The 14,151-nt window shown below is 41.8% G+C and overlaps 1 protein-coding gene across 1 annotated transcript; it reads left to right on the top strand.

Annotated features, from left to right (window-relative positions):
* Positions 1-885: 885 nt before the first annotated feature.
* Positions 886-13,365, top strand: crkl (v-crk avian sarcoma virus CT10 oncogene homolog-like). Its single transcript, XM_030435663.1, has 3 exons — positions 886-2,187; positions 2,865-3,342; positions 10,177-13,365. Exons 1-3 carry the CDS (start codon positions 1,877-1,879, stop codon positions 10,309-10,311), a joined length of 924 nt encoding a protein of 307 aa, XP_030291523.1. The 5' UTR covers positions 886-1,876; the 3' UTR covers positions 10,312-13,365.
* Positions 13,366-14,151: the final 786 nt, after the last annotated feature.

Below are 14,151 nucleotides of genomic sequence, written 5' to 3'. Positions count from 1 at the left end.
CCTCTGTCCTCTGAGAACAACAACTCACTGTGATTGGGTACCTTAAGAGGCGGCAAAAGAAGGAGATGTGATGCGGTTAATAAAAAAAGAAGAACAATGTCAAGCTGATACTGAAAATGAAAACTCAAGATAAAATCAGGGGCATATTTCTGTCATGTAAAACACATTTAGGTCAAACAACCTATGTTACATTTGTACCTTAAAGGGGTACTACATAGTTTTGGGGACGACATTTTAATCACAAGATAAACATATTCATTGACTGATTCATTTGTCTTAACAAACTAAATAAACAAACTCTCTTCTTTTTCAAGCCGGAATAAAAAGAATAAACAAACTTTGAAGAACAACACAGTTTCATACTGTTTTACCTCATTCACATGTGGCAGACCCTGCCACTTTTCCGTATTCAAACAGTGTTCTGGACCTAATTTTCCTCAGAGAGCAGCTTGTTTTTTCAGTTACGGAACAAATGAATACTTCTGAGTTTGTATTATCACCTCATTATATCTTGTAATATTCAAATTCGTTGTTTGAGTTTCTTCTCCAAAACTACACAGCAGTGGCCCTTTAAAAAAATGCACTTTGCCTCGAAAAAGAGGAAGAAAACTAGGACAGGGAGGAGAAACAACATTGCTGTTGTGCTGTTAAAAATAGGCCCGTGATGAGTTTTTAGATTATATTTGTGGCTGTGATGATGAGACATCAGTGCTTTATCGTTTGTCACAGAAAACGTCCTGGAGCTGTGTCATGGAAACATGATTGACACCTTGCTCGGTACACGAGGGGGGGGGGGGCTGTCCGTGGCCTCGTCACCCGCCCACCCCCTTTTTCCTCCTCCCTCCTCCCCCTCCAGGGCGTCAGTGACGTGCGGATAGAAAGCGGGACCTGCCCTCCCGTCGCCATTTTTCGGTCTCGTACTCGCACTTGTGGTGGCTCGGGTGAGGGGGGGGACGAGCAGAAAGAAGGGAAAGTAGAAAATATAGAGCCGTCGGGCCGGGATCCCTCGTGAGCGCCGTGGAATGCACGCGAGAGCTGCGACAGAACGTGCCGCCACCTGAGATGCACGCGCAGGAGACGAGCCGCTGCCGTGAAACCGTTCTGTGTGTGAAGACGTGTTGCGGGCCGCCATTTTTCTGCTGTGCTGCCTCAAAAGTCTGCTCCGAGTCGAGACAGGGGATTCAAAAACGCATTTCCATGACGTGTGCCTTATCGTGAGATCAACGAGATACGAACTTACAAATTTCGCTTCCGAACCCGCGGCTGCCGGCGACATTTCTTTCTTTTCTTTTTGTCTTTTTTTTGTTTTAAAACAGACATGAGGATTTAAACAGACGAAAAAGCTGAGGCCACCTTTTCCGTTCTCACAACTGACACTGACTGGAAGGAGGTGAATTATTAGAAGAGAAGCCTCCTGTTTTCTCGGAAGGCGGAACGAAAAAGGGAAGCTTCATTGATCATTTGTTGCTTCGGCCCCTCCGTCGATGTTTCTCTGTCGTAAGTTTTTATTTTTGTCTCTCTCGGCCGCTCAGACGATCACTTGGCCGTTGGCTGCTCAACACAGGAACCACATTATGCTCCAAAGTTGGATCCAGCCAGTCGCAGCCTGTCTCTGAGCACGTCAGGTTGTTTTTGTTTATCGGTTGTTTCTTTTTTTTCTCTCTCTCTGCTAACCCGAAGTCTCTGGAGCCTGCTGCGTTTTGAGCAAACCCTCTCGGGGCGACGAACGCCCTGCCCTGCATCCTCCAGAGCCTCCAGTTTGCTGTGATTGGCCAACGCATACACGTTTTTTTTAACTTATTGTCTAGTCTGTTTTGTAATTTCCCCTTCCCTCGTCTCTTTAGACTCATATTAACTTATTTTTAATTGACCAGAAATGTCAACTGCTCGGTTTGACTCAGCTGACCGGTCCGCCTGGTATTTTGGACCGGTGTCACGACAAGAGGCACAGAATAGGTTACAAGGACAGAGACATGGCATGTTTCTGGTTCGAGACTCGTCGACCTGCCCCGGCGACTACGTGCTATCAGTGTCGGAAAACTCCAAAGTGTCTCACTATATCATCAACTCGTTGCCCAGCAAGAGGTTTAAGATAGGCGACCAGGAGTTCGACCACCTCCCTGCTCTCCTGGAGTTCTACAAAATCCACTACCTGGACACGACCACACTGATAGAGCCAGCCCCCAGGTGAGTTCAGCACCCCTCCCATTGACTACCATGATTGTGAGATGTGCACTGTGATGAAATGCCCACAGAACCTGGGCATCTTGGATGTGTCACACTGGCTGATCTAGGTTAACTAGGTGGTCTATTTTTATCCGAACTAACCCACTTTCAGTCAGACTGCAGTGCTTGTTGACACACAAGCACCATCGCCACACATCCAGTTTACTGTTTGTAGTCAGGTGGTTGGCGTCCAGCACCACCGGGTTGGAAAGAGAAATGATCACCAGCCAAGATGCTGGTGTAGGTTGAATGTTTATGTACTCTTTTAGCAGTGACATACAGCCATAGCACCAACTAGACATTGCATTTTGCTACTTCAGCCCTGATGAAAGCGCTTTATCAGTATACATTTGGTCTTTTTGAGCTCCGTTTGTTTATTTATTCATTTCAAGTGTTTTTCTAGACATAAAAATCAATCAATGAAGATGTTTATCTTGGGATTAAAATGTCATCCCACAACCTACATATTGTTCCCTTTAAGGTACACATGTAATACAGGCCACTTGACCTAAACGTGTTTTACATGACAGAAACATGTCCCTGTTTATATCTTGAGTTTTCATTTCCACTTTCACCGTCACCATGTCCTCCTTTTTATGGTAACCACATTACGTCTCCTTCCTTTGCCTTCTCTCAAGGTACCCAAGCAGCACAGTGGGTTGTCCCATCCAGACCATGGGCGGCCCAGAGGAGAACCTGGAGTATGTGCGGACTCTATACGACTTCACCGGCAGCGATGCAGAGGACCTTCCCTTCAAGAAGGGAGAGATACTCATCATCCTGGAGAAGCCAGAAGAGCAGTGGTGGAGTGCCAAGAGTAAAGAGGGACGTGTCGGAATGATCCCCGTGCCCTATGTGGAGAAATTGGTACGACCTTCGCCTCACCCTGGCCAGCCTTCCCATGGATCTCGCAACTCCAACAGTTATGGGATCCCCGAACCCTCCCACGCCCTCGTTCACGCCTACGCCCAGCCACAGACACCTTCGCCGCTGCCCCCTGGCACAACTGGAGCAGTCATCGCCCCTCTACCGTCCATGCAGAACGGCCCCGTCATGGCAAAGGCCATCCAAAAACGGGTGCCGTGTGCCTATGACAAAACAGCGCTTGCTCTAGAGGTATTGTAAAGTGCGATTTCACTTTATCCATTATTTTTTATCTAAAACTGTCTTTTGTGTTTTATTTCTTTCTGTCTTTGTAGGAGGTCACATTGACCTCATGTACTTTTTAAAGTTACACTTTAATAGATTTCTGCTTTTTATAGATTGCATTTGGTCTTCATGAAGTGGGAGACTGACTTACTTTTGGTTCAAATTAGGTAACATGACCAAGCAAAAAATGTCTTAACAGTTTTAGAATCTAGGTCATGTCAAGAATGTTTGTCACATGAACATCATATCAGATTGTTGTTCAGTGGTACCTTTTGATTAGTAATGCAACATCATCCACTTAATCTCCATGCCAAGTTTAGTGCCAGAGGTGCAACTACTCATCTTAAAAAGTCTGTCAACACCAAGCTGAAAAGATGATGTCACAGAGTGCTGAAGCCACCTGTACATCACTGCAGTTTTTAACTCAGCATCTCTGCCACAATGTTAAAAAATGTGTCCAACTGCATTATTTAACAGAAGACACTTGGGTCCAGCTTAGCATTGGCTGCATAATTAATTATGTAGTTAAGAATGAATTTTAAGACTTTTATAGGGTAGAATATTAAATGAATATGAATGAATTTTAATAAGAACATCTGCTGCAGAAGATAATAGTTCAGAGTTTGACAGATTATGTAGTTTTTTGTTCCTGAAATAATCACATCCTCACTGGTAAGAGGAAGGAAAAGAAGAATCAGACATACTTCATTAATCCCTTTTCAGGGAAATTTTTCTCTTTTTTTAATCTCTTGTAGGAGAAGCAGTAAGATTCCCACGTCAAGCATGTAAATGTTGACAGCCTAAAGAAACATGCTTTTGCCTGGAGAAAGCTAACTAATGACAAGAGATAATGGTGCAACATAATTAATTTGTTTTCACCTTTTCACTTGTTAAAAATCATCATATACTTGAAATATAGAAACAGTGCATTCCTCAACTAAAGCTGATTTTTTTGGACTCTGCACAATTTCTTGTAAAGTCTAACTGCAGTCTGCATTGAAATTGCAGTCATCAGTAGCTATTACTGAGAACGGGGGGAAACACCAGAGACACTATAGCAATCTTTCTGGCGCTATGTGTGAAAGTGTCTCAAGATAACTAGCGTCTCTTCACCAATCACCTAACTTTCAAGACCACGCTGTCTCTGCGTAGTCACACCAAAAGATTCATAACTGCAGCTTGTCATCTGCCGGGTGTTTCTGGGTGGTTGTGGTGTGACACAGTGGTTCAGAGAAAGTCTGTCCCCAGCTCTTTAGGAGAAAATGAGATTCTAGTAAATTTGCGTCAAAGTGGACCTCCTTTTAGCTTCAGCTTGTGGCTTTGTGTGCTGGCATTATACTGCTTGTTGTTGTTAGGATGCAGTGCTCCCTGTTGCCAGTATTCGTTGAAAATGAATGAATACCAGACAAATGCTTGGTAGGTCAACAGTGAGTCAGTGGCTTCTGATTGGACAAGAACTCACAGTGAGGCAAGGGAGCATTTGTACTTTTTTTTGAATTCTTGGAATGATAGATGGATAAATGAGCTTTGGCATTTGTAATTTTAGGGTATGCTGGGATTTGTGGTTAGACTGACCATAGTTTTTCCACTGGTGGTTGAGAGGAACCCCCATTCTCCCAGTCTGTATATTTCGTACCCCTTTTCCACCAGATTAGATGTGGTTCTTGAAACAGTTAAAACCTTGTGTGCTATTTAGGGAACCAGGCAACAATTCCACCAGTTTTAGAGTGTCATCAACAAAGGGCAGGACCACTGTAGAAACTCCAAACAGTTCAAAATTAAGTGTGAGTGGAACTGGTCCCATTTTGTAAGAAAAGGGGTGTCAGTGGCTCACGCTCAATCTTCCTTCTAGCAAGCTAGCTGCTAAATAAGCAGCAGCACATTTTTGCATTTCTAAGCGGTGCACTCTGGCTAATACAAATCTGCTCTGACTGCCGTAACATGTTGAAGCATGTGATGTAACGCATAATGTGCACTTCATATATATGCTGGAGCTCCAAAATGCACCACTCTGACAGCAGACCGGGCTGTGGTGACGCCCCCAGGGGAAAGATGAGAATGAAACGTTGCTTGTCTTATCTCCTCTGCCATTCACTGACATCAGAGTGCGTCAGCGGATGTAGGAAATAAACTAGGCCTCTGCAGCTGGGTATAGTTAAACAAGCTGTCCTTGTGACTCTTTTACAGAAATGAGGGTGTTAATTTGGACCATGAGCAAACCTGGTGAATGGTGTTCATGCTAAAGGTTAGACAGCTCCTTCTAACAGCATTAGTCCTGTCTTTTCTGCTCGCTTCCCCGTGTACCTTATAACAATTGATATCTAACAACAATAAACCCAGCATATACTTAATACCTCAGAGAAACAGACAGACACCGTGACCTGAGTGGAACTGGTCAACAGGACATATTAGTCCTCCCCTGCCCATCTCTATCAGCAGCTGCATCGAGTAGAGATGGAAACTTTTATTAAACTAGATGTTCATTTAACCACCTTCACAAAGATAGACAGGTCATGCAAAAGAGAAAGTGGTAGCAACTAGAGCATGTGAGAACTAGAACATGACTTTATGTGGCACGTATGCAATTCCTTGTAATCATATGGTGTAGCAGTGCAGTGTATAGAGCTACAGTTGCAGACAGGAGATTGGAGAGTCTGGAGGTTAACCCGTGACTGCTGTCTCATGGTGTGTGAATGGGTAGAGCGCACACTGCATGTATGTATGTTCAGTAGATTCATGTCAAAATACCTACATGTCTTCACAAGCATCTCGCCACGTCAGAACATCCGTGATTCACCAAAGAATATCCCAAATACTGTTTCACTTTTACATTTACAATCACTGCAGCAGGGACATAATTAAAACAATTTTTTGATGGTTGCTTCAGTTATAAGTAAGTTGATCAACAAAAGCTGGAGATATCCCAAAATCCCGTCATTGCTTTTAAATGATAGTTATTATGTGCTTAATCACTTTCTTTAACGTTTTCTTTAGTGTTAACTGGCTGCCCGCTGTTCTCCCTTAGGACACTAGACGTTATTCATGTTGCAAAATGCCGATCTGCTGTGGGTATTGACGTCTCTTTTTTCAGCAACATTTTTCACAGGCCTACATTACCACACCTCAAATGTGCCGCAGTTGTGAAAACTATTTCAACTTCCATATTTTGCTGATCTGGTGGATGATGAGAGGCTGTTCAAATATGTGCTTCCTCAACAGTTTCAGACTAATACTACTCATTCACACATTGTTGATGAGATACAGAAGGACTCACTTTAACTTTTTAATTCAATTCTGAAATGTTTTTATTTAAAATAAGTTCAGTGTCAGTGTACTGTAGGCCTAACTACAATGGTCTTTTACGGTATGTGTCTTCTCTTCTCATACCAATCAACCTACCTGACATTGTGTCCTCTGACTCACTGTGTGTTGCACTAGCTAATTCATGATGTTGTCATCCAGGGTTTTAGAAATAACCATAAATATGGGCATGGTTTTCAAGCCTCAGCCTAACACAGACCAAGTATCTGTTTGTTTTCTGCGTGTGCATTCACAAGTCACAATGGGTCAAGAATAGAGGTGTGGAGATTATAAGATGCATTATGATGGGGACATGGAAGATTCTGCATCGATGCAGAGATGGAGTGTAATCGAGAGTCTGCAGTTTATGCTGATCGGTGATTGTCCGGCCTCAGCTGGACAGTCAAGTTATGTCATGAAGTTGCTCCCATGCTTTGAATTGTGGACATACATTATGCTAACATGTATGTAGGAAGTATGTCGATGGGAAGCTGAGATCTTCTGTGAGTGATTAAAGGAAAAAAAATAAGAATCGGATTAAATCATGAGGCCAGTGAAGATTTACACCTCTAGTAGAGAGGCAGTGACTTGTCTCTATTTATTGTCCACGTCACGGCTGCAGGTCTGTTTTTTGGTATATTCTATCCATCAAGCCTGTGCCAGAGTCTAATTAGCTGAAAGGAAGTGATGCTGCCAAATATCTTTTCAACTAAAATTAAGAAATAAGGATGCTGCTGTCATTGCACCTAGTGTCTGGGTCTGTTTGTATATGATCTCCTAAGCAAAGGCTGCTTTAACCAAAAATTTTACGTCTGACTAAATTTGTTGGACAATGATTAAAACATCTGAAGGCTGTTTATCCCGACATTAGTAATTCAGCGTCAGCAACCACTTGGAGACCACCTGTAGTAATTCTGCCCCCAGATAATCGAAATTGATGGAATTTTTATGCATTTGTTGGAGAACTTCTGTACTGCATTTATGTGCAGGTACATTTGCTGCTCTTCTGTGATGCCTTTGCTCTTTTCTTCGCTTCACAAGAACCATGGCCTAAAACAGGTTTTTCAGTCTGAACTACTAAAATATTCTCTATGTGTCTATTTTGAAAGTTTTGGAGAAGAGATGCAAGAAACTAAGCCTGAAATAGACAGGGCCCAATTTAGAAGTCCAGAGATGAAGCACAAAATCCAGTGTTGCACTTTCGCAACATTGTGTAGTCAGAGTCATCATTACATAAATTGAGAAGAAAGCCAGCTCAAACCCTAGAAACCAGTCACTAGAAAGAGATTAGCTGAAACCCTAGCATTTCCTGTGGCATGTTTGATTTACTGGTCTAAAACTTGCTTTGCACTGAAAACACATACCTTTCCCCGTCCCATCATGTCCCTTGTATCAGTCTATGTCTTTGGCTCAGAATAGATCATAGCTTGCAGCAAAGCCCTTCAGTTTTGTACTGTGGCTATTCTGGGGCCTCTGGGGTTCGAGAAGCAGAAGCTGTGAGTCATTATTTATTCACTTCAGACACGAGCAGTTCACAAAAAATTATCAGGTTCTGGATCTAGAGACTATTTTGTTGTTAATTTTTCTATTTTGGGTCACAGTTAATTTGATATTAGGATTTGTTGCAATTCTAGTCAAGAAATTGTGGACGTAAGCACAAGGTTAATTTATTCAACATACTAAGGAATCTAAATCAGTTTTTCTTTTTCATTCATAACATTATGTTAACTCATTATGTTAACTTGTGGGAGGCAGTCATTTTTTTTTCCACCCTTTATTGAATATACGTGATGGCAATCTATTTTTAACACATCATGATTCATTCAAACCGACCGAATCAAGGTTTTCTCGTCATTCTTTAACTGACGTTTTGCAGAAAGCTTTTTCTATGACTAAGTCGCATTCTTGTCATTCCAGGGCAGCAGTGGGGATTATTAATGCAGATAATGTTGAGGACTAGATGTCCTTGAAGCCTCATTCTGAAGTGCAAATAGTGTGCCCTCACATTGACATTTCAATCATGGTTCTGATGATGGAGACTTTTCCCTTCTAATCCTGATAAAGAACATATGGCTTTAACAGATTGGGGTCACTCTCAGTGTCACAAACCCATCTGAGCGGCAGCTCCGTCGTCAGTTTCAACCTCAGCGTCATGAGCATGTGGAGATCTGACAAATGGATTTTCTTTTTGTGTATTACTGTAGTGCTTGATGTTCTGTGCGCTTACACACACAGTGTAGTTTGGAGCAGGTTTTAAAATAAAAACTGGCCATGTGCCAAATGCATCTTTTTCCCTTTGGCTATGAAAACTGTTGACCTTTAACTGTGCTGTATTTTTCTTGTCTCATTTTATGTGCATCTTTGCACAAGAGTCAGGTGCAGCAGGTTATTACCTAGCTTAAAATTCAAGTACATCCTTTTGCATTGTGTTATTGTATCTGTAGGTGCATTGTGTAAAAAAGACTTCTAAGCACTGTTTGAGTTGTTATATAACTTCTTTGCTCCGCTGATTATGTCATGGTTCAGGGAGTTGCATGTTGAATAACTTGACAGGTGGCATATTTTGAGATTGACTTTTTTTTTTTTTTATTGCATTTTAATCAACCTAAATGTTGAAGTATCCTGGTTGTCAGGATGTTAAAGTGAGTTGGTACAGAACCTAATCTGGGGGTTGGTCGGGTTGATTGGATTTGCAGGGTTAGGGGAAAGATTTATTCTCTGAATGTCTTGATCCAGACAAATCAGAAATGCAAAACCCATTTCTTCCATTTCCAGTTTGTGTTTTTTTCTTAAGGAAGAATAAGTCAAAATTCTCAGATTCCAGCTTCCAGTTGTTGACTAAAGAAGACATTTGAGGGCTTTATCTTGGGCTTTGTGAAACACCAGTCAATATTTTTCAACATTTTCCGCATTTTCTTTTTTTTTTATATACCAACAGCTCATTGGTTTATCAAGATGTTGTGAAAATACTCCTAATTTTGAGAAAGACCAGCAACTGATGATTAGGAGGACCAGAGGTTACATTATTCACAGCTTAAATAATAGGATGGTGAAGCGTAATGGATATGAAACATGTGCCTCATGTTTACGGTCTATCTGTTTTGACTTCTGTTGAAGATGGCTAAGCATCTGAATTCATATGGATTATCCCAGATTCACTATGTTTTATAAGTATCACGTAGTCACACAGTAGAATAATTCATGAGAAGAAAATGAATCATGTCTAGGAATAAAACAAAGTTTGATGCATCAAGATGCATCATAATAGTTTTGTAATGGCATCGTGGCCTTCTAAATCAGATCTGAACCTGGAGGTGCCTAGAGAACACTCATCACCCTGTAAGGCAATGAAGTTTAATGTGGCCCCTAAATGCCAATGTGGTGTGACAAATGCCTGGAAAGTAAAAATTCACAGTAGGTCTTTTTAGGACTCACTCTGCTATTCTCTGAAAACAAGTCCTCCTCTTATATAACTCAACATCCTGTCCTTTCTTTCCTCAGGTTGGCGACATCGTCAAGGTTACGCGGATGAACATCAACGGTCAGTGGGAGGGAGAGGTGAATGGACGGAGGGGTCTCTTCCCATTCACCCATGTCAAAATCATAGACCCCCAGAATCCAGACGAGAGTGACTGACCTCACAGTTCGACTGGACCCTCTCTCCAGTATCGACCTGCACCTGAGTGTGCTGGCTGTCTCCACCATTATTCCCGCCAGCTTCACCGGGTCGGTTACGTGCTTGCCTGCTTTGGGGCTGTACAATGATAGCGACCCCTCTGTTGTTGCCAACCGTTGCAAGGCTTTCTGACTGTTTACAGCTTTGGACATTGGATCCAAACTAAAACCTGATCCCACTTCTCCCAGTTCCCCTTCCCATGTCTTGGTTCCAGGCTGGGCAGTGTTTTTTTGTTTTTGTTTTTGCATTAGTGTCCTTTTCATTTCCAGATCACTGGGCATCAGTGTGAGTGTGTGTGTGTGTGTGTGTGTGTGTGTGTGTGTGTGTGTGTGTGTGTGTGTATGTATAAGTGCATGTGGGTGTGTGTGTGTTCACAATAGATATTTACCACATTACATGATGGCAGGTCTTTTTATTTTATTTGATTCTCTGAATATTTGTCATGTTTGAAGTCTTGGGGACTTTAGAACGTGTTGGTGTGTGTTTGTTTTGTTGATGTGAGGATATTTGTGCGACATAGGGAGAAGCAATTTCCCTATGGACTTTGGAAAGCACTGAGGCAATGAGGAGCTAACCAGCCAGTCAAATGTTATTTCTCCAAACAATCAAGTCACTGTTGTACCTTAACCATCACACACACAAGCACACAGATGTACACACACGCTTGTTGGCCATGAGCTTTTCAGGTCAGCGGGTTTGTGCTGTGTGTGCGATGTGTGACTGGAGTCAGAGATTGGTTTGTGGAGGAGTCTGGCTGACAAGACTTATTTATCTTATGTTAATTAAGACACGACACGGCCATGTGATTTCATCTTTCTCTTTTTTGTGCCACATGATCAATAGGTTTTTTATTTTTATTTGTGACATGGAGAAGATGTATGGTTGAGTGCTAACTTTGCATGTCCACTTGGTACCTCTCTTTACTGTCCTTCACATTATTTCGAATTAAAAGGACATTGCTTAGAGATTAGCAGGTTTTTTAGTGCCAACAGCGCCAAGCACAAGAAGATAAGGTCAATTTTCTGCATAGGAGTGCAACGCTTAGAAACAGGTCAAATAGCAAGGGCAGTAGCCCTGGGCAGCACTTCCCACGAGCATCTTGACTACAAGGCTAGCTTAAAACGCAGTGTGGGCACGAGGACAGAACACCTCTCACTGAGGTGAGAAACTATACTCTAAGAACCCATTTCCACTAACATGGAACTGTTTCGAGCATTTTGACAAAGATGAAACGGTTTGGAATTTGAAAGTTAGGTCCCTATCAGGAATAAAAAAAGTAGCTTGTTTTTTTCCCGAGCTGAAGTGCAAACCGAAGTGGGCTTGTCATATTCTACAGATGTTCTGCATCGTGCAACGTCCACGTTGATGAGGCATCCTTGATTACAGTGATAAAACTGGTGGATGCCGAGCTGGTTCGTTAGATAGCACCAAGGTCTCAAGAATCTTGGAATGGAAGCGTTTTAAGAAACCAGGGGCCTCATTTATAAAAAAATCTACTTAAAATTCATACTTGAAGTCTTAAGATATTTTCCTATGTTGTGCTTTCGTTCGTCTCATAGAAGATGCTGAGCATAAAACCCTTGCTTACGCAGGTTCAGTCACATTTAGTCACATTTGTAACCTGCCGCCTTTTTAATCCTTAAATCTCAAATTTGCTTAAATTGACACCATCGGTCTCAGCTGTTTGGCAGACCACATCCAGATGATGGTTGACGAGCCAATTAATTTTATTCGGTGGACTAAATAGTTGGTTGACAGAACAAAGCTCAACGTAGCTTGAACATGTGTTGCTGTTGCAGATTGTTCATAATAACCAAAAGCCCGGACGCGTCTGCATCCCAACCTGCAAGCTAGCTTTCCATAACTATCAGGACTTCGTGAAGACATAAGATAATTTCCACGTCAAAGTAAAGTTTTATGATTAGCTGCTGGTACTTGGCTTAAGTAATTCTTCACATCAGAATTGATCGCAAGTCTATTTTATAAATGGGGCCCCTGAGCTACTTTGTTAAAAAAGGTTATCAGTGTCTTTGGTCTTGGAAGGAGAAAATGTCTCTGCAAGCAAATGAGATCCCGTCAAGGTCTTTTGTCAGAGAGTAAGATAAATGCATCTGTTAGCGCATGCAATCCCCTCTCTAACCTTGTTTTTAATGTGATGTTACACTCGTCGATTTAGGATTTCAGCCAGCTTTATTCCATTAATGTTTGATCTGTGCACAATTTGTGTTTCTTTTTTTGTGCAAACTGACCCTATCGGAGTAGTGGAAAGCATCTTGTGCTGCAACCAATTCCTTTTGATCAGCAGTAGCCGAGGATTAAACCGTGTGTTTGAACAGTGCCGACCTCTAGATTTCTGCTGTAATAATGAACTATTTCACCTCCCGTCTCTCCCAGTGCTTTCCATTCAAATCATTGCTCAGCCGCTCACTCAGAGAGACATTGTGCTGCCTTTTGTTGTATCCCAATCTGTCTTTTTTTTTTTTTTTTGGTTAGGTTATAGTCAGCTTTTAAATCAAGCATTTCTGTTCAAATGAGCGATGTACCTACGGTGACATTTACAAAAGGGAAAAAATGCCTGCTGGTTGCCTCTGTGCATGACCTCTTGGCCCGGGGAGATGGTTCTAACTGGCCAAATGCTGCTTAATGTCATTTGTCCTTATTAAATAAAGGTTTCTTATTTTGATCCCTCCTGGTCTGTGCAAACAAGCCAGTGTGGGTTTTCCTCATCAAACTTAATGGAATCTACTAATTAAGCAATACACCCTGATCATTTCCTTTCTTGAGGTGAACTTGCTTTTCTCATGCTTCTGAGTTGTTTTGTAATGGCATTAACAGTATTACTGTGCTCTTCTCATATTCTAGGAAAGCCTGTCTTTTACTTAAGAATTGAAAATTGTGCCTTTTATTTTCTTATACCATTTACATGTGTTAATATTTCCCATGGTTAACACCTGTGCTGGTATTGACCCTTTATGTACAGAACAAGTAAATAAAATTTACGTCTACTTCTTTAATATGCTCCGTCTGGCCTCTCTGTCCTCTACGTTGTCCTCAGATGGCTGGGCGTGGACGTGTTTTTGCAGCAGCCTGGCGTCACAGGTTGTGCATCTGGAGCACAGGACAGTTGCTCTTGCTCTAATTTTTGACAGTTCCAGTTTTGATTCTGGCATCGCCCAGGAGAAAGGAAGCAATTAATGAATTTTAATGAAGTGCTAATAAAAGAAAGTCAGCTGACCTAGAGATAGGGGAACGGAAAACTTTTCAAGGGCAGTGTTTCAGATGGGCAGGTCCTGTGGCTGTTTGTGCAACACTTTTCAACCCAGGCACAAATAGTAGAAGTCAGTAGGTCTTGAATGTTAATATATATGTGATAAATTATTGTATGTATTTGTGTGTAATTTTGCAACATTTATAGAAGAAGTATGGCCTACTGCATAAATCAGACCCGATCAGATGCTTCTGGTTGTGAGGACACATGTTTATGTCCTTGGTGCTTATAGACCATAGTGACACGGTAGCCATTGTCCTCTATGTCACACTCAGAGTAGGAAGCTCGAATGTCATTGCTGTGTTTTAGAAGTGTCCTAGACATAGGGAGGATGACGCATCATAATTTCCTGATAAATTGCAGTTGCAGTTTGTCCTTTGTAATGAACATAAATAATTGACTAAATAAATTCCACCACTCCCTAATTGATCAGCAATCAAAAAGGCAATGGATAGTGAAGTTCGGAGGGACATTGGGCCTTATTTCAAGTTAATCAACATATCTGACAACTGTTGGCTAACGTTAGCTTTTC

This window comes from Sparus aurata, chromosome 12, assembly GCF_900880675.1.
Source record: "Sparus aurata chromosome 12, fSpaAur1.1, whole genome shotgun sequence".
In the NCBI taxonomy this organism is placed as follows: Eukaryota; Metazoa; Chordata; class Actinopteri; order Spariformes; family Sparidae; genus Sparus; species Sparus aurata.
This window is presented reverse-complemented; position numbering and strand designations above follow the sequence as displayed.